The 24,714-nt window shown below is 49.9% G+C and overlaps 9 protein-coding genes across 9 annotated transcripts; 3 read left to right on the top strand and 6 right to left on the bottom strand.

Moving 5' to 3' along the window:
• Positions 1–87: 87 nt before the first annotated feature.
• Positions 88–3,145, top strand: pex14 (putative peroxisomal membrane anchor protein (Pex14); the record flags this gene model as incomplete). The annotated part of the gene is made up of 7 exons (XM_056633591.1): positions 88–120; positions 182–188; positions 248–493; positions 571–656; positions 715–1,403; positions 2,368–2,657; positions 2,709–3,145. The coding sequence occupies 7 exons, from the start codon at positions 88–90 to the stop codon at positions 3,143–3,145; spliced, it is 1,788 nt and encodes a 595-aa protein (XP_056484211.1).
• Positions 3,146–3,542: 397 nt separating this feature from the next.
• N7509_008953 (RraA family protein) lies at positions 3,543–4,341 on the top strand (the record flags this gene model as incomplete). The annotated part of the gene is made up of 3 exons (XM_056633590.1): positions 3,543–3,596; positions 3,653–3,982; positions 4,072–4,341. 3 exons carry the CDS (start codon positions 3,543–3,545, stop codon positions 4,339–4,341), a joined length of 654 nt encoding a protein of 217 aa, XP_056484210.1.
• A 452-nt stretch (positions 4,342–4,793) lies between these two features.
• Positions 4,794–6,313, bottom strand: N7509_008952 (transmembrane amino acid transporter protein-domain-containing protein; the record flags this gene model as incomplete). Its single annotated transcript, XM_056633589.1, has 2 exons — positions 4,794–4,844; positions 4,925–6,313. 2 exons carry the CDS (start codon positions 6,311–6,313, stop codon positions 4,794–4,796), a joined length of 1,440 nt encoding a protein of 479 aa, XP_056484209.1.
• Positions 6,314–7,431: 1,118 nt separating this feature from the next.
• On the bottom strand, positions 7,432–9,143 carry N7509_008951 (glutamine synthetase family protein; the record flags this gene model as incomplete). The annotated part of the gene is made up of 5 exons (XM_056633588.1): positions 7,432–7,462; positions 7,520–8,200; positions 8,258–8,310; positions 8,376–8,641; positions 8,696–9,143. 5 exons carry the CDS (start codon positions 9,141–9,143, stop codon positions 7,432–7,434), a joined length of 1,479 nt encoding a protein of 492 aa, XP_056484208.1.
• Positions 9,144–9,468: 325 nt separating this feature from the next.
• N7509_008950 (alpha/beta hydrolase) lies at positions 9,469–10,283 on the bottom strand (the record flags this gene model as incomplete). Its single annotated transcript, XM_056633587.1, has 2 exons — positions 9,469–9,813; positions 9,870–10,283. The coding sequence occupies 2 exons, from the start codon at positions 10,281–10,283 to the stop codon at positions 9,469–9,471; spliced, it is 759 nt and encodes a 252-aa protein (XP_056484207.1).
• A 1,237-nt stretch (positions 10,284–11,520) lies between these two features.
• Positions 11,521–12,740, top strand: N7509_008949 (DUF453 domain protein; the record flags this gene model as incomplete). Its single annotated transcript, XM_056633586.1, has 2 exons — positions 11,521–11,907; positions 11,955–12,740. 2 exons carry the CDS (start codon positions 11,521–11,523, stop codon positions 12,738–12,740), a joined length of 1,173 nt encoding a protein of 390 aa, XP_056484206.1.
• A 174-nt stretch (positions 12,741–12,914) lies between these two features.
• On the bottom strand, positions 12,915–15,528 carry N7509_008948 (uncharacterized protein; the record flags this gene model as incomplete). The annotated part of the gene is made up of 4 exons (XM_056633585.1): positions 12,915–14,205; positions 14,404–14,463; positions 14,535–15,433; positions 15,517–15,528. The coding sequence occupies 4 exons, from the start codon at positions 15,526–15,528 to the stop codon at positions 12,915–12,917; spliced, it is 2,262 nt and encodes a 753-aa protein (XP_056484205.1).
• Positions 15,529–15,753: 225 nt separating this feature from the next.
• N7509_008947 (seipin) lies at positions 15,754–16,993 on the bottom strand (the record flags this gene model as incomplete). The annotated part of the gene is made up of 5 exons (XM_056633584.1): positions 15,754–15,942; positions 16,013–16,109; positions 16,166–16,621; positions 16,692–16,876; positions 16,925–16,993. 5 exons carry the CDS (start codon positions 16,991–16,993, stop codon positions 15,754–15,756), a joined length of 996 nt encoding a protein of 331 aa, XP_056484204.1.
• A 612-nt stretch (positions 16,994–17,605) lies between these two features.
• On the bottom strand, positions 17,606–24,707 carry N7509_008946 (CCR4-NOT core subunit CDC39; the record flags this gene model as incomplete). The annotated part of the gene is made up of 7 exons (XM_056633583.1): positions 17,606–17,671; positions 17,743–18,297; positions 18,368–20,128; positions 20,318–23,619; positions 23,675–23,999; positions 24,055–24,544; positions 24,598–24,707. The coding sequence occupies 7 exons, from the start codon at positions 24,705–24,707 to the stop codon at positions 17,606–17,608; spliced, it is 6,609 nt and encodes a 2,202-aa protein (XP_056484203.1).
• Between the last annotated feature and the right edge of the window lie 7 nt (positions 24,708–24,714).

Below are 24,714 nucleotides of genomic sequence, written 5' to 3'. Positions count from 1 at the left end.
ATGACGGCCGTTCCCCGTTCCCCTGCCATCTGCATCGAGTCGGCCTTCTCTTCTACATCCTCCCACTGTGGTCGACACTCCCTCATCATGGCTCCCCGCGAGGAGCTGATTACGTCTGCTGTAAGTATCCCTGAGAGCTATTACTGAGTGGTTTTATCTTGATCACTAATCGATCCTATAGGTGACTTGTACGTCGGAGAACACCAATCCCCGGATATGGCGACCTATGCGCTAACCCGATCAACAGTTCTCCAAGACCCATCTGTCGCATCATCGCCTATTGAAAAACGAGTTGCATTTCTGCAATCCAAAAACTTGACACAAGAGGAGGTCGACCTCGCTCTGTCGCGTGTCGGCGAGGACCCGGCTGCGGCTGCAGCTGCAGCTGCAGCGGCTACCGGTGCTGCACCATCGTCGCAAAGTTACCCTTCACAACAGGTCGCTTATCGACCGCCACCACAATCACCTCAAGGATATGGCTATCCTCCATATGGTCAATGGCAGCCGCCTCCAGAGTATGTCCAACCCCGCTCGTCTTCCTCCAAACCCCGCATACTGATCGCATTCCAGGCCCCCCTAAGCGAGACTGGAGAGATCTGTTCATCATGGCGACTGTAATGGGTGGAGTTGGATATGGATTGTATTTCGTTGGCAAGGTATGTATATGCGTGTCTTTAGGTCGCAGTTGATATGCTAATAATAGTTCTTCACTAGCGATACATTGCTCCGCTCATTGCTCCTCCTACCCCTCCTCAACTGGAGCAAGATAAAGAGAATATCGACGAGCAGTTCTCGCGCGCATTTGGCTTGATTGATCAGCTTTCGACCGATACCGCAGCCCTTAAGGCTGCCGAAGACGCTCGCACCGAGCGTCTGGATGCAGCTCTGAAGGATGTGGAAAACCTCGTTTCAGACCTGAAGACATCTTCGCGCCGGAGAGATGACGAGACACGCAGAATTAGCGATGAAGTGAAGTCGTTGAAGGATGCGATTCCCAAGGCCCTTGAAGGTGCCCGGGAAGGCAATGAGAACCGATTGAAGGAGCTTGGAACCGAGCTGAAGAGCTTGAAGGTCCTGTTGGGCAACCGCCTGGGTGGTGGCGGTGGAGCTGCTCCCGCTGCTGGACGGACTGTTGGCAGCTCGACCCCGATCCCTAGCCCAACATCGACTCCGGCGCCCGCACCTCGGCCTGCTACAGAGGACGCCCCTGCTAGTACTCCGGCCTTGAATGCCCTGCAGCCCACTGTGACCCCGGCCGAACAGGAGCCTTCTCCTGCCCCTGCTGCTCCAGCTGCTGCTCCGGCTCCCCAAAACTCAGACAGCCCTCTCTCAAAGCTAGGCCGATCCGCCTCCATCCCGGCCTGGCAGATGGCGGCTTCCAACCGCTCCAAGAGCTCCTCTCAGTCGAGCCCAGCACCTCCCAGTGACAAGCCGGCTGACTCGGTCAATGATCAGACTGCGCCCCCCTAGTTAAGGGGATGACTGAGTAGACGGAACAGAACTTTGTATATCTCTTCGCTTAGATGTATTTATCACTAGCCTTTATTTTCTTGACTGAGACCTTGGCCATCGTAATGTTGTATTTGTCTAGTTACTGTATAGCTTGTGTGTATGATATCGGCCACTGATTATTTGTGCATATTGGGTAACACTTTCAAGACCCAGTGGAACATAGAATCCTTCCAAGGATTAGAAGCCATGTATTGCTTTGGGGGAATTTTGGGATGGTCAGGGTGCTCATCCATACCCATGCCATGCCATGCCATCCCATACTGTGCTTGATAAGCGATAAGCGCAAGCTCCCCGGTCCGATCTCAATTCGCACCCAGAAACTCTCCAGCAGCCAACCTTCCGAAAAGTCGAAGCTGGTCTTTGATTAACCGCGACTTCTTGCGAAGAATACTGCAGCAATGCCTTCCCCTGAACCATCTGCGCACCGCTCGCATCCCCCCAGCACGCGTAGCTCAGAGCGTCGCCATCGCAGTCGCAACGAGCATTCAGATTCCCACCGTCACCGACACCGCGACCACTCACGATCTCGCTCTCCCCACCGATCCGACAGACACAGATCGGACCGCCACCGTCGACACGAAACGGACAGAAAACACGAGCGCGGAAGTGAGCGCCATGGAAAGAGAGAGAAGCAACCCCAGCGCCCGTGATACTCCCGTGCCAGGCTCGAGAGCTTAGCAGACGAGACCTAGAGGCTTACGAGCCGATGTTCGCCATGTACCTGGATATCCAGAAAGGTATACTTCTTGAAGAACTGAAGGAAGATGAAGTCAAAGGGAGGTGGAAGAGTTTTATTGGGAAATGGTTTGTCGCCTTCTACTCCGGCAGGATTTATTCCCTTTGCTGACTGCGCAGGAACCGCGGCGAACTCGCTGAAGGATGGTACGACCCCGCAACACTGAAGCGAGCGCGAGAAAATGCGGACGAAGTACAGCCATATTCGGGTGGAGGTCGAGCATCACCAGAATATAATCGGGGCCGACCAGCGGATAATGAAGGCGAGCAGGAACTGCCGACTGCAGAAGATGACGATGAGGATGACGACGACGAATATGGACCGACTCTTCCACATCCAGGATCAATGGGAGGAAACTCTCGTTCTGGACCGACTATACCAAATATGCAAGATCTTGACCTTAAAAGAGGTGAGTGTCATTATACTCTCCATTGCAATTGTCTCCTACTAACCCAATCAGAATCTGCAATTGAAGATGCAATTGCTGCCCGTGAGGAGTCACGAGACCAATATCGTTCTGAGATTCGTTCCCACAAGGCAGAGATGCGGCACCTACAGGATGAAGTTGCACCTCGTGCTGAACCCGGCACCCGGGAACGACAGCTTGAGAAACGCCGGGAAGCTGCTGCAGCGAATCGCTCGTTTGCAGATGCGCGGGGAGCGTCTCCCGAGGCAGCACCAGATGAAGATCTCATGGGTGCTGGAGATGGCGAGTGGGCTAATCTCAAGAAAGAGAAAGAACGTGACCAGAGAAAGAAGAATGAGCGGGAGCTTCGTAGGGAAGAGATTATGCGCGCGCGTGCTGCAGAGCGAGAAGAGCGAATCCAAAAGTATCGGGAGAAGGAGGACGAAACCATTGGCTGGCTGCAGGCTTTGGCGAAGCAACGATTTGGCTAAGTAGTAGCTATTGTCGGGATGTTCCTCACGCATATATCTACGATTGGGTAGTTTCTGATTTACTTGGATATGAATATATGAACATATTCGAAAGAAGTATCTATCAACTGGACACCGTCCTTCACCATAGTACTAGTATTCGTTTAAGAACTGGAACTAATTGACCAGCTCGGTTTCCGAGGTCATAATAACTAATACTACTGCATGTCTTTCTCCGAAGGTAGCAAATCATCGCAGGCCATCAGCTCAGTTGGACAAGTGTAAAGCAAGATGGATCGACAGCGGAGTGGCTCCGGCGGGGAAACGCGACCCGCGGTCCCCAGCAACTTATCGCCCTCCGTACCTGTCCACCTCAACTTTTCTAGTTTCATTCTCTTGAATTGTCGCGTCACCCACAATGAGTAAGATCTCGCAGGCCTTGAAGGGCCTCAAAAGATTCACTACATGCGACGTAGGTCGAATCCAGATGTCATTCCATGATAGTTGGCTTCTCTAATCATATCTCAGATCGGCGACGCGCTTGTGAAGCTGAAGCACCCCTATGGCGGATTCTTGGATGGACTCAATATGTGTTCGCCAGGCGGCGGAACTAGCATTCATGGGCCAGCTATTACGGTGAAAATGGTTGAGACAAACAGCCCTGGCCCGACGCCGCCGATCCATTTCGCCGATGCGAATAAGGAGGGCCACATCATGTACATCCAACAACCCAAGGGTCTGTATTCAGCTTGCTGGGGTGGCCTGATGTCGACCCGGGCGCAGAAACTTGGCGCATTGGGTGTCATGGTTGATGGTCGCATACGTGACACACAGGAGCACATTGATATGAAGTTCCCGGTGGGTCAATCCTTCACGACACTCGGTCCCTGGAGCGACATTCTTCGAATTGACCTCAAAAGTACGCCAGTTCGCTAATACTTAACTAGGTCTTTGCGAATGGAACATCTGTTCTCGGTTCTAACACATTCACACGTGCTTCAGAGATCAATGTCCCCTTGCAGTTCCGGGGCGACCTGTGGATCTACCCCGAGGATATCCTCGTCGGCGATGAAAACGGAGTGGTGGTTGTCCCGCCTTCTTTGACCGAACAGGTTGTCGAACTTTGCCAAGAACGGTTTGATATCGATGAGAAGACCATGGAGGCACTGCGGGCCGGTGAGCCCATGGGTTCAACCATCAAGCGACTGCGCAAGTAGCTCGTTCAGATAATAGTTTTCTGGTGTTTCGATGCTTCTGTGCGACTTCTTGAAGGACACTTTACCGCGAAATTCCTCCTTGGTTGAACTGACCTTCCTTCCCTACGATGCAAGTTTTCCCGGTCAAATTCCGGGCCTATACTTCTACCTAGCTCGATCACGACTCTTGTATTTGGTTTCTTGTCCCTTGGCAGACAGCTGATACACTGCTTGATTTGGTGGTATTGTCAGTACGTTTTAAGTTGGCAATGAATGTGATAAAGAAAGTCTGGGTAACAGTACGCGCAAACTGAAGTGCAGGGCGCGCGATAGAATGGAGAAGGGACTCGGTCTAGCCCATTGCAAGGTTTTATTCCAGAGGCTAACGGAGACCCATGTGGTAATTCAGAGCTATCGTACTGCTACATGATTTGATAGTATTAAGACTGAAATTACTTGTGAGTAATATAAATCTAAGCACAGCTGAAGGGGGTTCCAATAGTGCCCTCGTGGTATTGCTTTCTCTGTAAACATACCATTGTCAGTTTAGTTCGGAATCGCTGATCAGCACTTCCCAGTTGTATTAGAAGATGGATAAACTCACAATGTCCTCGATGCTGGAATATAAGCCGCAAACTAGGACTGCCAAGCCGAAAATGAACACGAGTCCGTTGACAGCAGCTAGCAAAAGATTCTCTCTGGAATACCAGTTTCCCTTTTTAATGAGCATGAGCCACATTATTGGAGGGATATAAAAACAAAACCCTGACGTGAAAAGCGAGGAAGCAACCGTCAACAAGTCCGAAAAAAATGGAATGGCCTCAGCAATTATCCACGCCACTATTGTGAATAGAGTGATAAGAGAAAGCCATGTGATCCATCCTTTAGGCGTGTTGACGTATCGGACAATACTGTCTTTGTATATACGACCATGTATCAGTCGCCCAGCCACGATGGTATTGATAGAGCCTGAGATGAAAATGACAGGAAGTGCCAAGCCAAAAGCGATCCTGCTGATAGGGTTTCCGGCCGAGAGTAGTGCCGGGGACTGAACATCAGAGCCAACAAAAGCGTATATTGTTGCGCCAGTGATAGTATATATCACAATCTCGAGTAGACCAAGCGTAAAAATCGATTTTGTAAAGTCCCGTGGAGTGTGCATTTCGTCCATAAATGAGAACTGACAAGTGGCAAACGAATAGGCAAAGACGATATTTCCAATAGCAATGTAAGCTTCAGAGAAGGTAATGTTCTCTTTCGGTAAGGCAGACCACATTACTTCTCCCAGACCACCAGAGGCATTAGTTGCTTGTATTCCAGTCGAAATAATAGTAACACCAATAGCGATTATAATAGACGCAAAATCAATGTATCCGAGAATCGTTACATCAGCAAAAGATGAAGGGATTGCAAAGAGGAAAAGGATAATAGCCGAGATGACACCGAAGACAAGCGAGCAGATTGTGCTCCCAGTGATAGTTTGGAGCGCGATAGTCCCAGTGAGGCAGTGGGAGCCTGTCACAAAAATGAGTTGAAGCAGAAACATCCCAGAAAACAGCTCATAGCCGAATCGACCCATCATCAAAGTGCCGGCATCACCGTAATGGTGTATAAAGGGAAACGCCAACTTGACTTGGCCAATCACGTAAGATGTATATATAGCGATGAGTCCAATTCCGATACAGCATATGATACCAGCGACCATTCCTAGGGTAGCGAATGCAGAAGGAATTGAGAGCGCGCCCAAAGCAATAGCCTCAACCACCAGCATGAGCGTTAATTGTTTCCATCCGAGGCGATTATACTTTTCCTCTCCTGCAGAAGCTATCTGCTGTTCAGCTTCGTCTAGATCGTCAAGAAATTTACCGGCAGAGAAAGAATCAGCAGAGGGAGAGCCGGTTGCTCTAATGTTGAGGACATTGTCATTGCGGGATCGGGAATTCGGATGCTGATTACCTGGAGATGCAGGCGGCGAGTGATCTTTGCTGCTCATTGCTCTGGGCTTTTAGAAAAATAAACAAGTCAGACTTATATGGAAATCCGTGGCTCTGGAAAGAGCCCAACACGCAGCTCGCTCGGACTGAAAGTATTTAAAGCCGACCATCTGGGGAAGGCAAGGGGGATGTTACATCGCTAGAAGGCGGGGGAACGCCGATCCATGACTATACACACAAGGGAAGTTATTGGAGAAATCCACTATCTCCAGAATTTCTCCACGAACTCCAAGTTGTTACTAATAATTTCGTTGGCTTTTTGGATGGATCCCTATGAAAAGGTGGATGCGCGGTATGCGCTGCAATTCGTCAATGACGGGACCGCGCACAATATCCACACTTAAAGTGGATATATAGCAGTCACTATCAAGGAGAAGCAAACACTTAGACTGATTAAGAAAGAAGGGGGTTAGAGCCGGAGTCAATCTAGGTAGGAGTATCTCGACCTGAGTGAAACATCAGATTTCCTTGCATATATGGACTCAGACTTTCCTAGAATTCGAGGTCTTCTCAAGCTTAGGAATAGATAAACAAGCATCTCCATTGGGATATTCCCCCAGTTGGATACTTGTATATGGTTGTTTAGATATTTTATAGACGTTCCAAGCTTGTTGTTCGCAGGTCGGCGAAGACGTACTAGTGATAGGCTTGGGATGAGGTTAAGTTCCAGAGAATATGTAATATTAAATATGATTCTACCCAAGTTGGAATCAATTGGATTTAATTGATAACGAATTAGCAAAAAGCAAAAAGCAAAAAGCAAAAAGCAATAAGCAATGCATCATCCGTGAATCGAACACGGGCCTCGTCGATGGCAACGACGAATTCTACCACTAGACCAATGATGCTAATTGATGTGGGGTTCTCCACTTTTGCAATTATGAGGAATTTATCCAGATCTGATTGCCCAAATAACGGAATGGCATGACCAATTTCACCAACCCTTAAGGCTTTGGATGAATGCAACTGCTATTATCCCAGGGTTTGAACTACTGGTACAGCCCAAAAATCATACCATCGCAAGGAGTGGAAGATAAACTGGTTGATAGTTGAATTATCAAAAAACTAAATAACCGTCACCTCAAACTGAGTGTATATTCGGTACTCCCATTCGACTTTATACAATCTCAATGTAACGCTTAAACTCCCTATCCAAGGTATTAGTGTGGGAATTCCTATCGGGAACAGTGCATGTTCTAACTTACCAGTCAGTCACCGCCTCACGATACAGCCGCAGTTCATGTTCACGAGATAGAGTAAAAAGGTCAACAAACTCAGATCCGAGAATATCTCTGGCAACACTATTTGGCGATTTGAAATTCTCAACGGCTTTCTCGAGGGAATTAGGTAAATACTGGAGTGTCGAATTCCCAGGATCGTGAGCTGATAGTGGAGGAATAGTGAGCTCAGAATTTCTCTCCACCCCCTTCCAGCCAGCAGAAATAAGAGCTGTAAGTGCGTAGTGAGGGTGTATATCGGCTCCTGGTACCCGTATTTCAAAACGAGTAGCGCTCGGTTTGCATACAGGTGGTGCAATGAGTCGAACTGACGCTCTTCGATCTTCCAGCCCCCATGATAAATGGACTGGAGCCCAGTAGTTTTCTACTAGTCGCTTGTAAGAGTTTATAGTCGGGGCGAGAAGAGGCATTAGATCCGGCAGAGCATTGAGCAGACCGGCTAGGAAATGGCGACCCAAATCCGAGACATTTGCTAGATCAGACCAGGGCGAGTTTGGATCTGCAGCGTCGCGAGAAAACAAGTTTCTTCCTTTAAGATCGGTTAAGGAAATATGGATATGTCCCGAGTTTCCTGGAAGACCAGAGACCGGCTTCGCCAAAAAGCAAGGTGTGACACCATGTAGATTACCGAGACATCGAGTGATGTATCTGAGAGTTTTAGCAAGTAGGCTAAGAGAGGACTTGGAAAAGGTATGTAGGGCTTACTTGAATAGGGAAACCCTGTCCGCCATCTCTTCCATTTCGCAAAAGCGGAGTGCCTAAACAAAAGAACACACAGTGTCAGACAGAAGCAGCGGAAAATACGACAGAGCAATAGACTCACTCCTTCAAAAACTCCAGGGCCCGATTCAGTATGCCAGCTCTCAATCTGACAATCCAACCTCGCACATGTATCGATGACATCAAAGAAGAAATCACTTGAAGCCATGGGACGGGTAATGCTGTATCCAAACATCCCATCTGTCAATGGCCGGAGCTCGGAGGGTTGGTGGTTGCGCAAAAAAGCGGCGAGGTTCTTTCGCTTTGAAGGATTCTGGTCGTGGTATCCATCTTCCGATGGTGTTTGATAGTTGAAAAATTCCAATTCAACTTCAATTGTTAGCACAAATTGGCACGTCAAGGGGTATGCAGTATAAAGCATACCTCCTGCCACTCCTCTACAGCCGGCAACAGCTAGAGCTTCTGAAAATATCTTTATCATGCTTCGACCACAGGCGGAGACTGCTCGGTCGTTGGCAGTAAAGCGAAGTAGGAAAAACGGCATGTTTTGAGCCCAGGGCAGACGGCGCATTGAAAGCTGATCAACTACACTGGTGAAATCGGCATAGCCTTGCTCAGATGACGCAATAGTGTTGTTCTCATCGAAAAGCATGTCATGCATGTCCCAGCCGAATATGGCCGAGCTCATACCGAAGCCTGAATCAACTATCGAGAGGAACTTTTCCTTTGACATGACTTTGCCACGAAGCTGGCCATCGCAATCAATACCAGCTAGCTGGACACGAGTGTCGTTTTTCAAGATTTCCGCAAGGTTACGAGACGAGCCATTGCAGTTCGCCCAATCTTTTGAATGGTTAATCTCGGATTTCATGGTCGAAATTAGATGCTGTAGCTTGTTTTATTGAATTGAACTTCCAGGGTCAAAAGTAGAGAAACACGAATGAGAAATTTTGCTGAACTTTTCGGTCAAATAATATATTAGTCGGTAGAAACAAAGAGACACCGAGGTTCTATCGAGTGCGCGTTTGGCTAACAAATTCCCCTCATAGAGGGAATTTATTCGCGGCCCCACATATTGCCACCGACCTTCTATACTCATTACTGCAATACAATGTGATATTTCTCTCAAAACAACAAATTATTGCGCAGTATACCCCGATAAGTCCCAGAATTAGCTATGCCAATCAATGTAAAGATTACTTTTCTTCACATTGTTCCACCCCAACCTTCGCTGCTAGCTCGCAGCCCTCGGCTACTTTCTCCGGCATGCTCAAAAATGGAGAGTGGGAGCTCTCGCATCTGAATTGAGTATAGTCTCCCAGTAGTCCAGCCATGGATTCTTGCACAAATAGAGGAAGGGCTTGGTCCTTTTCGCAGAATATATACATGCAAGGTAGATTGTGCCAAGGCTCATGCATAACAGCATCCTCGAAAACGGCGCGAGAGGTATGCGTGAGTTTGGAAATCCATTTTTCCTGATCTTCCAGAGAAATGTCATGATAAAATGTTTGAGCCTCGTTTGACGAAGTACAGTAGTCTCCCTATATTGCGTTAACCAATCACATGCTTCAAACCAAGGGGATTGATAGAGATATACCTGTACTTTCATCCAAGGCAAGTAATTACCGCCCAACATTTTCAAGAGGCTGTCACCTCGCGAAGCAACAAATGCGGCCATGTATACCAGCATGATAACGCCGCCATGTTTGCCTTGCTTCCGTCTTTCGGCATACTCCAACCCCTTCACAGCACCCGCACCCACCATCCCACCGTACGAGTGAGTGACGACCACGATCCTTTTGCCCTGATTGACGAGCCTTTTAATTTCACTCTGGACAAAGACGGTATCATCCATGAGCCCTTTAGATGGAGGCTCAGCACCGATCGATGGTAGCGCTAAAGCTACGGTAGGAAAGTTGCGAGATGACAGGGAGGCACGAACAGCGTCAAACCCATCGGGCCCATGCCAAGCACCAGGGACAAAAAGAATGGTGGGTTGATCTGTAGGCATGCTGTAGTATGCGTGATGTGTGCGTGAAATTGAAAGATACGAATTTAGCAGAATGAAATAGTCAATATAATTTAACGACAAGCCCCTTATATCAACTATCGATTCATCCTTTATCCTGAAGATTCACTGCCATTCTTCCGAAAGTTGACTGATCATCGGCTAGTGTCCAACAAGCCGGAAGAGAGTGGGAATCCATGTGAGCTAACCCCCCCAGCGGTGTGCCTTCGCACAGTGCTAGTCGAGTATGATGATGATGATGATGATCATTTGCCTGATCTTTGGTGCTACCGGGAGAGATTCGGGATATTTGTGGGTTTATTGCTGCCAATGAGCCCCAAACCCCGCGCTTTTGAGAGAACTCCCGGGAATTTCGAGTCTAATTGTCGGATCTCCAAACTCTCGGCCTTTCCGATGTGGGCTTGTTCCGTATCCGATCGGCATGGTCAGCGAACCCGACAAATCAATGGCCATCCATTCCTTTCAAATCCAAGACACCCCATGGGGATTGGTAACAAAGAAAAATTGGGATTTAAAATACACGTAATGCCATAGGCCCCGAGGAATCTCTCCGGCTCATAAACTACTTTAGGAAACGCAGTGTCTCGTGCAGAAGCGACTGGCCTCGCATGTCTAGGTTCTCTTTCCAAAGTTCTTTTTATGAACTGCAGCCTTCAGTTATGATAATGTACCCCGATTTCTATCTTTCGGATACGCTAGTGGCTACTCCTTTGGGCACTCCAGTATCTGACTATACTACAACCTCCTATACTGCTCGAGACCTCGGGAATCCAGAGATTTTTGGCGCTAGAAAGAAAATTCGCTATGGGCTACTACGGTAGATAGTACACATGGATTTTGTACGCATCGTTACATTTGAGGAAATCAAAGAAAAGGGCAACCAAGAGCCTACATGGTAGGCAATCATCAAGGATATAGTTTACTAACAATGTGCTTGCTTGATAAGTCATTGAGATAGGTAGGAAAAAGTATTGAAGGAGGAAAGCTCCAGTATTTGAAAACGCTATATATTTTGAATGTTTACCTTGACATCAGACACTACTCGTATATTATACATATCATTTAATGCCAGTGGTTGACTGGTAGTGGAGAATCCCCGGATTGACGGCGCGGATCCGTGACGGGCAGACGGGCCCCTTCCATTCCATCTCCGATCATCGGATCTTTGCTAAACTCATAACCCACATCTCAATGTTTCCAATAACACGATAAAGACAGGATGCTCGGTTCGAAGCTCTCGAAACTCCTTACACAGGGCCCGCTGGCAAATATTTGCAAGCGCACGATCACAATGGGCACGAAGCAAAACGCCCTACCCGCCGCCTACTATCGCGGTGGAACGTCGCGGGCCGTGTTTTTCAAGCAAGAGGACCTCCCACAAGACCGCAAACGATGGGATTCAATCTTCCGAGGTGTCATCGGTAGTCCGGACCCTTACGGTCGTCAGCTCGATGGGCTGGGAGGTGGTATTTCAAGTCTTAGCAAGATCTGCGTCGTGGGCAAGTCCACCCACCGCGAAGCTGACGTCGACTACACATTCGTCTCACTCGGGATCAAGAATAACGATGTCGACTACTCGAGCAATTGCGGGAACATGATCAGCGCCGTCGGGCCATTTGCTGTCGATGCGGAGCTATTCCCCTATCTGGGGAGAACGCGGATTCGGCCTCGGTGCGTATCCACAACACCAATACCGGCAAAATCATCCATTCTTCATTCCCAGTTGTCGACGGGGAGGCTGCTGCAACTGGTGATTTCTCAATCGATGGCGTCGCGGGATCAGCTGCTCGCATCCAGCTAGACTTTATAAACCCGGCCGGCTCGGCGACGGGGTCTCTCCTACCAACTGGTAACCCGGTCGACACCATTGACGGTATCCCCGCGACCTGTCTCGACACAGCAAATCCATGTGTTTTTGTTCGCGCATCTGACCTTGGCGTCGAGGGTAACCTGACTCCAGATGAGATCACCGCGCATTTGGACCTGCTTTCACGCCTAGATTCCATTCGCCGCCAGGCCGGTGTCAAGATGGGCCTTGCAGAGACACTTGCAGCTGTCCCTGGGAGCATACCGAAGATCTGTCTCGTTGCCGCGCCTTCATCCTCTAATGCACGAGATGCTTCGCAGAACCAGACATCTGCTAACATTGATCTTTTGGCTCGTGCTCTCTCCGTAGGCCAGCCGCATAAAGCCGTTCCTATCACCGTCGCTCTAGCATTAGCTGCGGCTGCGCGAGTACCTAACAGTACAGTTGCAGATGTTGTCGCAGGCAAGAATCCTGTCGATGGTGCGGGCATCACGATCGGTCACGCTAGTGGTAATTTGTTGGTCGGCGCGAACTTTGATGATGACGGTGCATTGCTTTTTGCAACTGTGTTTCGTACGGCACGTCGGTTATTTGAAGGCCGCATATTTTGGAAGAACGATTCTACTATATGAAATGGCTTTGTATGGTGTCTATTCTAATGTGTATTTGTGTGAAATCAGGCGTATCACAGTATCCCCATACTTTTTTTCTCTGTGATAACAACACACCAATATTTTTCTAGTCAACGCCTATATATGTCCATCTCCCCCCAATGCAAATAGAAAAGGAGGGCCGTAATTTCACTTTTAATTCTTTCTTCCCAAATCCAGGTCTTTGACAAGCTTCATATCACCCTTACCATCATTCGATCCAAGTCCGAAAAATGGCTTTACAGCAACATCAATTGTCTCCTCAAATAACTTCCCAACAATCATCTCTTTGAGGTCTTCTCCAGTCTGGGCAAAGTCTGGGAAGGCATTCAGCTCCAGCAACCATACATCTCCGGAGGCATCGACAAGAAAGTCAACACCAAACAACTCAAAGGCGTTCGGCAAAGTCTGGAAATGCACCATCATGCCTCGAGCTGCCGCCTCGAAGACCTCGCCTGTCACAGCACAGATTTGCTCGAAGATCTTCTCCTTCCAGTCTGCTGACAGACCTGGGACATGATGATCAAGGTCCCAGAAGCGGCGAACACTACCTTCATTTGAGCTACCACCCTCCTGGAAGCATGTGTTTGTCAGATGGCGAGCCAGATCTTTGACCTCATCGTCCTCCTCATGGGGAGGGAAATAAGACTTCGCGGCGAAGAGAGCAAGCATTTCTTTGAAAACATAGACTTTCAGCGAGCCTGTTGCGAGAACGTAGGTTCGGATATGGAATTTGCGGTTGGAGGACGAAGGGAGAAGCAGCGGGGGATCAATGTAGGGCTGTGCCATGAAATGACGCAGCTGGGAAGTGACAATACCGGCATCATGTGCCTCGGTTGTATCTACCAGTGCTTCATTTGTCTCAGATCCACTCTCTTCATCGTCGTCGTCGGAGTCTTCTTCCCATTCCTCGAAGATTTCCCGTAATTGATCCTCGCTATTGAAGAGCCGAATACCTTGTCCTCGGTCACTCATGCCGGGCTTAAGAATCCACCACTCTTTTTGGGACTCGGGGCGCTCTTCGTTCTTCTCCATGCTTTCGCGTAGCTCATATGCCTCCAATAAAGCATCGTCGAGGAACTCGGCATAGTCCAGTTCAAAGTCAAATGCCGGTTTAAAATGGTGTCGCAGAATACTGTCCGGGTTTTTGGAGATCCAGTTCGCCACCGTGTTGGATAGGTAATGTTTGCGGATTAAGGCCTTTCGAATAATGTATGCGTTGGAAAGGGAGGTCGATGGTCGGCACATGATATGTTCGAAGTTCAAGCGTTCATACTCGCGGTATTGGAATACAGGAGCAGAAGAATCGGGCAGTTCTGAGATATCGGAAATTCGTTGAGAGCGAGCCTTGCCTCCAAGTCGGCGGGTCAATGCTTGGTCGACGAGGGCCTGCACATAGGGGTCGTCACAGTCGACGATGGAATACACTGTTGGTTGGCCATCCGATCTACAGGGACCGCTTCTATCAGAATCACTGCACAAAACACGAAGAGATGGCAAACAGCAAAATACAAAAGTATCAAATGCAAAGATGGGTAAAGGGGAGCATGAGGTCTATCAGCTAAGCCAGATATCTAAAGTGTATGGACCCCATGTATATCTGAAACGAAACATCCAAAGCCATCATGCCAGAATCTCCACTCACAACTTAATCTCGCCCTCGATGTTGGGTGCATGCATGAAACTCGCTTGAAGAGGCGTAACACTAATGAAAGAGAACATCGAGTTAGAGGTTTGTGTTGTGCTGAATTTGAGAAAAGTGAGTTGGACACTTACCTGGTCATCTGCTCCTTAACGGCCCATCCATCATTTCCAGGGGCATTCTCCTCAACACTCCGGTAAACATCTCCAAGGTTAGGGGCCCACTTGAAGTGCTTGTGCTTCAGCTTAGCCGTGCTATCGTCCTTCTGGGTCGAAACAGCTCCCTTGCCAGCCATCATCTCGCTTTCAATGCGTAATCGTTGTTCCTGTAGCTCAGGATCTTCCGAGGCACCAGGGTCAGTAGCTTCGAAACAGCTACCCGTGGACCATTTATTCTGCAGCATCTTTGTGTAGAGGACCTTATTCTGGCTTACACCAGGTTCTAACGGGACGTTGACGCTGTACAAATCAACATTGTCGCCCCAGTTGGCGTAGAGATACTCGATCAGCTTCACAGAATGTTTCGATGCCTCGGCGATGATAATTGGGTCATGGTTGCGAGAGCTGAAGGCATACGACAACGCGATGGAGCGCTTTCCACACACAGCACCTTCCATCGCGGCACCAATTGTTCCGCTTGACATGGCGAACAGCGCGGTGGTGTTGCGGCCATAGTTAGGCCCAGATACAACCATGTCAATGGGTCCACGGTCTTCAAAGTAATGGTACAGACCAACTTGAACGCAACTTGCGGGCGTCGAATCAATCAGGATCCATTCATCGCCGCCGTCATCTGGCTCACCATTGCTCCCCCGCGGGAGGTGGTGAACCGTGCCATCCTCTTGATGTAAAGTACCTGGACGGAAGTATGTCGGTTTCACTGATGCGCCCACGATGTGTGCCTTACCAATCCATGATCGCTGTTGGTGAGGAAGAACGACCGAGACAATGTGCCCCGCGGCCTGGAGCGAGTGCACGAGCGAATGCACGTACGGTGACGACTGATTCGACGGCGGACCGTCGTCGTTAGTGACCTAGATGGGGATTAATGATTTGATTATAACACGGAATGTATATATTTCCCTAGAAGAAGAGGAAAATCAGAGGAGAGACCGACCAGGATGTGCATGTTGATTGTAAATGAGGGGATGGAGGGGGAAAGGGAGAAATCGGAGATTTCCCCCCCGCGCGGCGCTCTTTATCGGAAAGAGTGGAAACCGCGTGGAACGTCACTCCTGGGGAAAATCACGATTGGCATTGGCATTGGCATTGGGATAATAATATCATGGGTATTACGTTAAAAAGACTGTGACTGCTACATTTTCATCCACTTTTCAAACACATCATGGAACCTTCACTGTTCCTCCTCGAGCGAATGCATTCGTCGTTTCTGTATTCCTCGGTCCTCTGCGCTCTCCATGCCCGATCCAACGCCTGAATCGTGGGTCTCAGGATAGCTCTGCAGCAGCTTACTGTCCACTTCTTCATCTTTCACCTTGGCAACTTCACTCGAAGTGCTGCCATCTTCTGTTTCAGTGTCTCCCTTCAACTCATCATCTGAATCCCCCCTTGAGTTCTTCTTTAGGCGTGCCTGACTGCCAGATCGAACTCACTATGAACCATGTCAAACTGGCTGAGCTCATCGAGATGGTCCAGAACATGGAACTGAATATCACGAAAGAGGTAATCTTCCAGCGGTACATGAACCACCTAAGACCGAGTTAGTTGTATTTCCTCGCAGTATTAATGTCCCGGAGGGATCTCACCGCATGCCGGTAAATCGAGCTCGGAACTCGACTTGCACAGAATAGATCTGCATCTTCCCATCGCTGTGGAGTTCGAGCCGAAGGCCTTCCGGTAGATTGCGCGCCCCTCGCGCAAATTCAATCTTCTCCATCATGGGTACCTCCAACGTTTGGGCTTCACGTCGCCAGCCCACCATGTACAAGGGTAGGCGCAGCACCCGCCGCGCAACATCCACGAGAGGAGAGGTGTAGGTTAGAATAGCCGGTCGTCGAGAGTGATGGATTGGATTCGGTTTATTTGATACAGCAGCTAGGCCAGTGCCGGATGGGGGAGCGAGGAGAGTGAGGTCGACCATGAAGTTGCCCACATCATGGTTGGAAGGAGTGGGAGGGAGTTCGAGCACGACGGCGACATCGTAGGGTTGTGAATGTACAAAATCGGGGTCGAGGGAAACAGTTCCCCACGGGTGACCGTCACTGTGTCAGAAAAATTTGGTTGTCAGTACGCGGGGTGAGGGAGAGCGAGAGCATAGGAGACCAGCATTACCCGAATTGTAGGTGGACTTGTTGGTCGATCCCGACCGTGGGAATGAATCTGAAGTAGAAGATTGCATATGCGAGTCCCGAAACACCTAACAGAAAAACCGTGGCACCGATGAACAACACAATGTTGAGGTAAATGCGGAGGGCGGTCCTGGAGAACAGCGCGCGAAATGGCGCCAGGAACGCGTCCTGCCTCACGTTAGAGTTGAAGGATAGGGGAACAAGTTCGTCACATACGAAGACAACGGCTTGCGAGGATGGACTCTCATAGTCCATTTCATCATCAGTGTACTCGGAGTCAGCCATGTTTCAAGGCGGGTAAGGAATGGTGAGGTGTTGCAAGCAGTTGGAGACATTCCAAGTTCCTCGGTAGGGTAGCTCAGGGTGATCTTATCGCTCGAAGTACTACGACCACCCCCCGCCATGGCATTTTTATAGACTACAGAGCAAACACCACTGAAACTTCAAACCAGTAACGGCCGAAATCCATATCTAATTCCTATCTAGATATATTACACCTAGTACCATGATAGGTAGGAAGGACAATCATCTTAGAAAATGCCAAAAGTATACCTAGCACGAATGAATGATAGATTGAACTAATGATTCCCCACCATGAATGCAGAAGACCTTCAACTCCAGCTTTTACAATCTTATCATTACAGGTCGCGCAGCTCTTGAAACGCGAAAATATCATAATATCTCAAGCCATGCGCAAATCGTGACACACGGATAGAAAAAGATGCTAGCAATCCCCACGCCCACCTTGGCCTTCACATGAAACGTGAGACATGAAAAAAAATAAAATAAAATAGAAGTGTAAAAGCAATGGTCCCCATGGAGAAGCGCAAGGAGGAGTGGAGTGCGGTGTGGCTGAACCGTCGGGAGAAAATTCGTGGTTGAGAGAGGAAGCAAAGATTACGCAAGGGGACGAGGGCTTTGCTGTTGGATGTGTTGCAGGAGAGCGTCAAAGAGACGTCCAATCTGTAAGAAGTCATGTTAGCACTGATTTGGGATGGGGGAGAGCAGAGAGACAGAAGGGAATAAAGACGTACCTCAGGGGCCGCTTGGATGAAAGGGAGGCGGAAGAAAGAGTAGCTGCGGTTCTGCAGAAGCTCTTGCAGGGTGATGATAAGACCCCATGGGTGCGGACGATGGACGATGAGTCGCTCCAGCAGCACGCGAATGATTTGCTGGCGGATGTCAGACTCATCCTGCTCAGAGTAGTCAACACCAAACAGACGCAGGATGGTGAAGCTAAAGAAGTAGGTGTGGCTGTTCGGGTATCGCAGCTGGTTGGCCATCGCGCTCAATAGGTAGTAACGAGTCTCAGGCTGCATTGATTGGGCAAGCTTCTCCAGAAGAGCGGCATGGTTGGAGTTCTCAAAGACGCTGCGGGTATTGCTCTTCAATGCGTGTTCGGAAACCGCTTGTTGGCCAATGTACAAAACAAGCGCGTTCACCAGAACAACATCAACATTGATGGGCTGGTAGAAAAGAGCAGTATCGCGGGGTTCATCGTTGACAACAGTGTCACAAATTTGTTGAACCACGGCTTCGGATGCATTGTCACTCTGAAGAACAGTGTCGATGACGTCCTTGAGGTTCGCCTGTTGCAGGGGGGGCAGCAACATTGCCTGCAATCTTGGGAATCTCCCGCATCTCCTCAATTCGCTCAACCTTCAAACCCTCACGGAAAGGATCGGGAAGCTTCTGGAAGGATGACGGGTAGGCACTGAGTACCAAGTTGCGAAGCTGGGCGCAATGAGCGGGGATCACATTGCAGAACTGGAAGTGGTTCTCGGCGACAAACTCCGGGAAGTCGTGGTGGAGGATTAACAAGATGCGGAGCACGCCCTTATACAAGTCCTTGGCGACATAAGAGATGTTGGCTGCCTTGAGCTGCTCGCCGATGTAGGAGAGCAAGACCTGCATGATCTCACAGTAAACAGCCCAACCGGCACGTTCGGGCATGTTGAGCATATCAGACATGAAGACACGGTGGGAGACTAGAGATAGCCAGCCGTAGACGAAGCTAGGAACATAACGGGGCTGAAGAGACAGGAACTTATTAGCCAGTGCAAAAATCATGCCCTGGTGTTCCTCGTGGAGCTGGAGACCCGCAACAGAGTATTCGCACAGAATGCTAGAGAACAAGCGGAAGAAAACACGTTGGTTGAACGCCTCACCCCGCATAACTTGGTGGTGGTTAAGAACCAGGACAAGAGATGAGAGAATGGAGCCAAAGTAAGCAGGCTTGCTGAGAGTGACAGCGCCATCATTCTCTCCTTGAGATTTGACCAACAGGATGACAAGCTTGGCGAGGGCGTCAACGTAGAGGAAAGCCTCGTCCAGGCTGCCATTGGGATTTTGAGACTCGTGCTCAAACATGGCGACAGAAATGTCAATGCTCAGGCGGAAGAATAATGCAGAGTCCTCTTGCAAGTTCATAACTTGGCGATTGTGCATGTCCTGGAGGAAAGAGAGATAAGTACGCTCATTGGCACCAGAAGCCTTGTAGATACCAATCCACTCGCTGAAGATGTACTCCATCTGGTCACGCTTGGACCTAGCCTGGTCACTGAGTAGTGGGTTGGCGACTTCGGGAATTCCACACTCGCGCAGCTTGCGAATGATCTCCAAGGCCGGTGCGACGCTGCCATCCTCAGAGAGCCATTGGCTCATGGCATCCAAACTACCAGAGAAGTCAGAGCGGAGGGCAGATGGCTCGTCGTTGAAGAGAACACGGCTCATCAGTGTGTCGAGCAACTCCAAAGCGCTGACATTCTTCTGCATGATGAGGCGAGTGAGAACCATATCCACTCGGCGGATGTCCAGAAGGCCTGCGTCGATGAGAGCAACAGTGACAGGAACATTAAACATGTGCTCGTCGTCAATCTCTGCAAGAAGCGCCCAGGTGTATCGTGCGATCACGGAAGACAAGTCACACAGCTTGGCGAGAAGGTGAACAAGGACCTCGATTTCTAAAGATCCTGAGGATTGGCCATATAGAGTTGTGCAGACCTTGAGGGAGGTCAACCGGGCCAACTCCTCGCCATTAGGAGAGTTCAGGATAGCGCGCAGAGCTTGATTGTATTCCTGGAGGACAGAGCTATCGCGACCAAGGTCCTTAACATGCTCTTCAGGAGCGTTGCGAGCGGATTGTTGAAGTTCCGAGATAAGAGTTTCGACTCGTTCCCTGGGGTTCTGGGCATCGAGGAACCCATTTGTGTGGACGGGGATCTGAGAGACAGCGTGCTGAGGCTGAGGGGTGCGATGAGGGACTGCAGGCTGTTCGGCCGGCGTTGAAAGGTTAGGGATAGCGGGGTAGGTGTCTTGGAGTACGTCTGGAAGAGGGCGACCAGAGTCGGTAGAAACATTCTGAGGGTGGGCAACAGCGGTACCACGCGATTGACGAGCGAACTCTTCGTAGATTGCCAGCTGCTCCTTATTAAAGCCCTCCGGGGGTTTGGCGGTAGGGTTCAGGAATGAAGAGCCCCCAACGATTCATTGACGGATCAATAAAGGGCTCGTTGGGACGAGTAGCGATGTGGCGTCTCCGAGCCTCCAGCTGAGCCTCAATGACCTTCTCGATCTCGGGAGAGACTTCTCCTCGGCAGCCTTCTCAACGATGCCACAGGCAGCATCCAGATTGTCGTTGACGCACATCAAGATCAACCCTTCGGGCATAGGTTGATCGGAGTACTCTTGTTGGATCATACGGATATAATTGGTCATGCTGACTTTGAGTGGCTCTTTGCAAGTGACCAAAGCCAGACTACCGGCAAGTTGGCGCACCATGACACCAGCGGCGTGGCGGAATTTCTCCTCATCGGGCTCCATGGCAAAGTCCCTAGAAACAAGCTGGACGGTAGAGATAGAGGCAATGGTCACAGAGCGCTCCACGACCGGAGTGATGATTTCCGCAATAGCACGTTCCACCGCAGTGTGCACAATCTGCCTCAGGACACTCTGGTCAACCATGCCGCTCGCTGACGGGGGCAAGACGAGGATCTTATCAAGGCTAGGCAGAGTCGACATGATAGCAGCAGGTGACAATCTTTCGTTTCGAATACCCTGGTTAAGGGTACTGAGACCCATATCCTCAAAAGCTTCCAGGCCCTCTGGGATGTTGGTGGTGGACAAAGTCTCCTCGACATGGGAGGTACGGTCACGAATACCATTAGAAGGTTCAATAGTCTTGTGATCCAGATCCAGATCCTTACACAGTACCTCAATCTCAAATTTAAGATTGAGTTTCAACTCAGCGAAATGGTACAACTCTAAAAGTAGTCCCAAAATGTCCATCAACCACGGGTTTGGAGGCTTGAAGACAGTAGATTTGGTCGCTTGAACCAGGACCTTGCAGGTAAAGGGAATCGTAACCATGAGGCGTGAGCTGTCGTAGCCTTCCAAGAGCAGGCCCTTGAAAAAGATGTTCTTGTGCTTGATAGGCTTGTCCTTGGCGATGGTCAGTGAGCCGAGCCAGGCGCCAAGGTTCTTGAGGTGGCCACGATCCTGAGATGAGTTCAAGGTAGCCTCCGAGTTCAAGAGCTTGGCGACACTGACGTAGGTTTCTCTGAGAACCTCAGTCCAAAGAATTCGGTCATCAATGCGGTCGAGAAGATCCAGGTATAGTTGTTGGAAGTTGGGCTGCAGCTTGGCACGCTCTTCGACCAAATAAGCAGCAAACCACTGGTGGTGCTGATCCCGCAACACTTCACGCAGATCCTGCAGTTTCTCCTCGATGTTTTGTTCTGAAACATTGTTCAAGACGAACAAAATCTTGTCTTGGATGTCCTCATTCGGATCCTCGTAGATATCGGACCGAATGGGAGCATCCACCTGCACGGCGCGGAACTTTCGTGATGTGCCATCGTTCACGACAGCGTCCTCCACGTTGCCGTTGGTGAGGAGGGGGCCGCCTAGATCGTCGAATTTGTTGCCATTCTCATGGCTGCCACCTTGCTCTCCAAGAACTTCCTCGGCTTTCTGGAAGATAGGTGTGCCAGCAAGGCTAGGGATTTGAAGAAGTAGATGACAGAAGCCAGCCCATTCGGGAAGACGACCGATCAACTGCTCGATGGCCTCCACGCCAAACTTGTACATCGGATTGTGGACTTCGTGTTCCCTGACAGCCTCCAGGATCATGCCTAGGCCAACCTTGAGAGTAATGCCGTCGACCAAGCGGAAATTGATGATTCCACCGAACATGACTGCAGTTTTGGTCAGAGCCTCGAGGGGGTATTCGTGATAACAGTGATATTCGTCGACAAGACCGTGGACCATGCAAGCGAAGAGGTCTTGCTCCTCGGGTTCGCGGGAAGACTTATACTTTCGCATCAACTCCAACATTTCACGAAGTGACAATTCTTCGTGATACATCTTGCCAAATAATTCCTGCATTTGCTTATCGATGGTCTCAGGCAAGGTGTTGCCATTTTCACCGTTCGCATCAATGATGTCGTCAAACCCTTCGCCGTAATTAATGAGTCGGGGGTAGGTTTGGATACAAATGCGTTGAACGGGGGTGAGGTTCTCGCGATCACCAACGTACTCCTCCAGTACTGACAAGAGAGTATATACGGTTTTCACTGAAAGACTAACCATCTGAGGAGCCGGCTGTTCCTTTCGTTGCACATGCAGCTCATCCTCGGCCTTGATTCTCAAGAACTTAGACAGCAGTCCGCCCATATCAATGGGTCCCTTCTGAGAAGCATTTTGAACCCAATGTTCGAGATCAAACGAGCTCTTGCGATGGGAGTAGCAGGCAAGATCGAGCGCGAGGCCGTTGGTGAACCCGAGCAGATATTCGAGCCAGCCATAGGCCGCTGCATGTTCATAAATCGCTGCAGTAGCAGTAGGGTCCTGAGTAAAAGCAGTGAACAGCTGCTCCGAAACCCACTGGCGGTCCTGGCGCCAGGCTCCATGAAGGGCCAGTTGATAGCCATCTTCTTGCTTAGAAATGAAAACAACGAAGGTTCGGAGAACGAAGCTCTGTTGGACACTAGACCATGGCTGTGGAATGGCGAGAGCGGAAACGAGGAAGACGGGGAGATCGTATTGCAGAACTGCTTTGATGAGAAGCTGACTTTCAGTAGCGGCCCATGAAGCTTGGGAGAACAGAGCAAGGTCGAAAATTGCCCTCATGGCATCCATGGAACGAAGGGGAGATTTAGAGGCGCGTTCGCCCTGCAGCTTCACAATCTCGGGCGCATCATCGAAGAAGTCGCTAGGAAATGTTGCACGAAGATTAGGGATCCGAGAAGCATCCGTTCGTGAGGCAACGAATGCTGTCAGGAACGACATTTGCGTGTCCCGGTGCTCCCACTCCCCGCCCCAGAGCTTCTGGATGTCCAAAGAACTATCGTCGGAGGCAACAGTGGTCAAAATGCTATAGAGCTTGGCAAATTGCTTCGGATCCACTCTCAGGCCCTCCCGATCAAAGTTCCGGAACACCAGAGCCCAACTAATCTGCTTGTCGGCGTAGGCACTCAGAAGCGTCTCAGGGGAGAACTGCTGCCAATACTGCGACAGGATCATGAATAGAAGAGCACTGGCAAGTTGTTCCTCGCTCCAGCTATCGGGCCCTGCTGCATTAATTACTTCGGTAAGCGACTCCGTGTTTGCAGTGGCGCGTGGGCCCTTGGAGTGTAGCTGTCTAACGAGAGTATAGCGCGGGTTGACAAAGTTGAACATCTGGAGAGCCGAGGAAATCTCCAAAGGCATATCCAAGCCCATCTTCTGGCATCGCAGGTTCACGGCGTAGACCAGTTTGGCCTTGACATCATCGGTGAAATTGCGGGGCGGGTAAAGGATGAATCGTTCAATCGTGATTCCAAGGAAAGAATTCTGGTAATCCTTGGTCGTTTCGGATGGGTTTGCCAAGCTTTGGAGGAAGGGTGTGGTTGAGTTCGAGAGGATGGCGTCGGCTAAAGAATGATTGATTAGTCGGGAGAAAGAGAAATCTTGTAAAAAGGAACGAACCTTTAGCACGAAGATCTGATTTATTAGTCAACTTAAAGGCCAAAGCGAGCGCAACCTTAACAATGGGATCGAGGCGGAAATGGTCCAGGAAGGTTGACAGGTCGAAGTCACGGAAGATGTCACCCTCTGAGGTGTCTACCGTTTCGGCAATCTTTTGTGCTTGCTCGATGTCTGTCGCAACTTTGTGCATTTCCTGGGTTAAAAGGGGGTAGTTGCCGGCATTCTCAACGGACTTGTTAACACCCGGGAAGATTTGAGGGGCATTGCCCGTAAGAAGACGGCGAAAGTATTTCGAAAAGACCTCCATTCCGTTGGATGTGACGAGCTGGTAAACAAGTCAGTACTCGGTAGGAAAAGCGATGAGCGGGGTCAAGATTTACCTTGTGTATCTGGGCAGCTTTGGTTTCCCACTTTTCTTTGCCCTCCTTCTCAGTGATAGAATCTAACAGGAGGAAGACCTGAGCGATCGAAATCTTGGTAAGAGACGATTGGCTCGAATGAGCAGCCGCCGATCCGGGCTTGTCAGAAGCGAAGCCCGTGGGTGAATTCACGGTTGTGCCGGACGACAGAGGAGAGAAAACGACACCTCTGGAAGATCCCGGCCCACCACCTCCTCCAGAACCTCCACCACCCGTGATGGAGCCTGTTGCGGAGGTGAAATGAGATCCCGCTGAAGGGGTATGTGCGCGGAACTTGGGGAGGAGAGCGACTGTGACTGCTGCGAACTCGATTGCAGCGAGGTGAACGGAGAGGGTGCAGGTTTGGGGCTGCCCCCAGAAAGGCCCCTTGTGGAGCTCAGAACGGCAGAAAAGGAGGAGGGAGTCGAAACCCCAGGGCCTGCGTCCAAGCCCCGGGAAGATGCAGAGGTGACTGCGGAGGAGAGGTTGGTCGCGAGAGGAGTCAACCCACGACGAATGCCGGACTGTGACGTGGACCGACCCCAGGCACCAAATTCAGGCCTGGTCGAAGAAGATTTATCGGTGCCAGAAGCAATCGACGATTGGGCGGAAGGGTGAGGGGGAGGGAAGGTCATCTAGGAG

This window comes from Penicillium cosmopolitanum (genome assembly GCF_028827165.1).
Source record: "Penicillium cosmopolitanum strain IBT 29677 chromosome Unknown utg000009l:1.0-9042332.0:1.0-9050551.0, whole genome shotgun sequence".
NCBI lineage: Eukaryota > Fungi > Ascomycota > Eurotiomycetes > Eurotiales > Aspergillaceae > Penicillium > Penicillium cosmopolitanum.
This window is presented reverse-complemented; position numbering and strand designations above follow the sequence as displayed.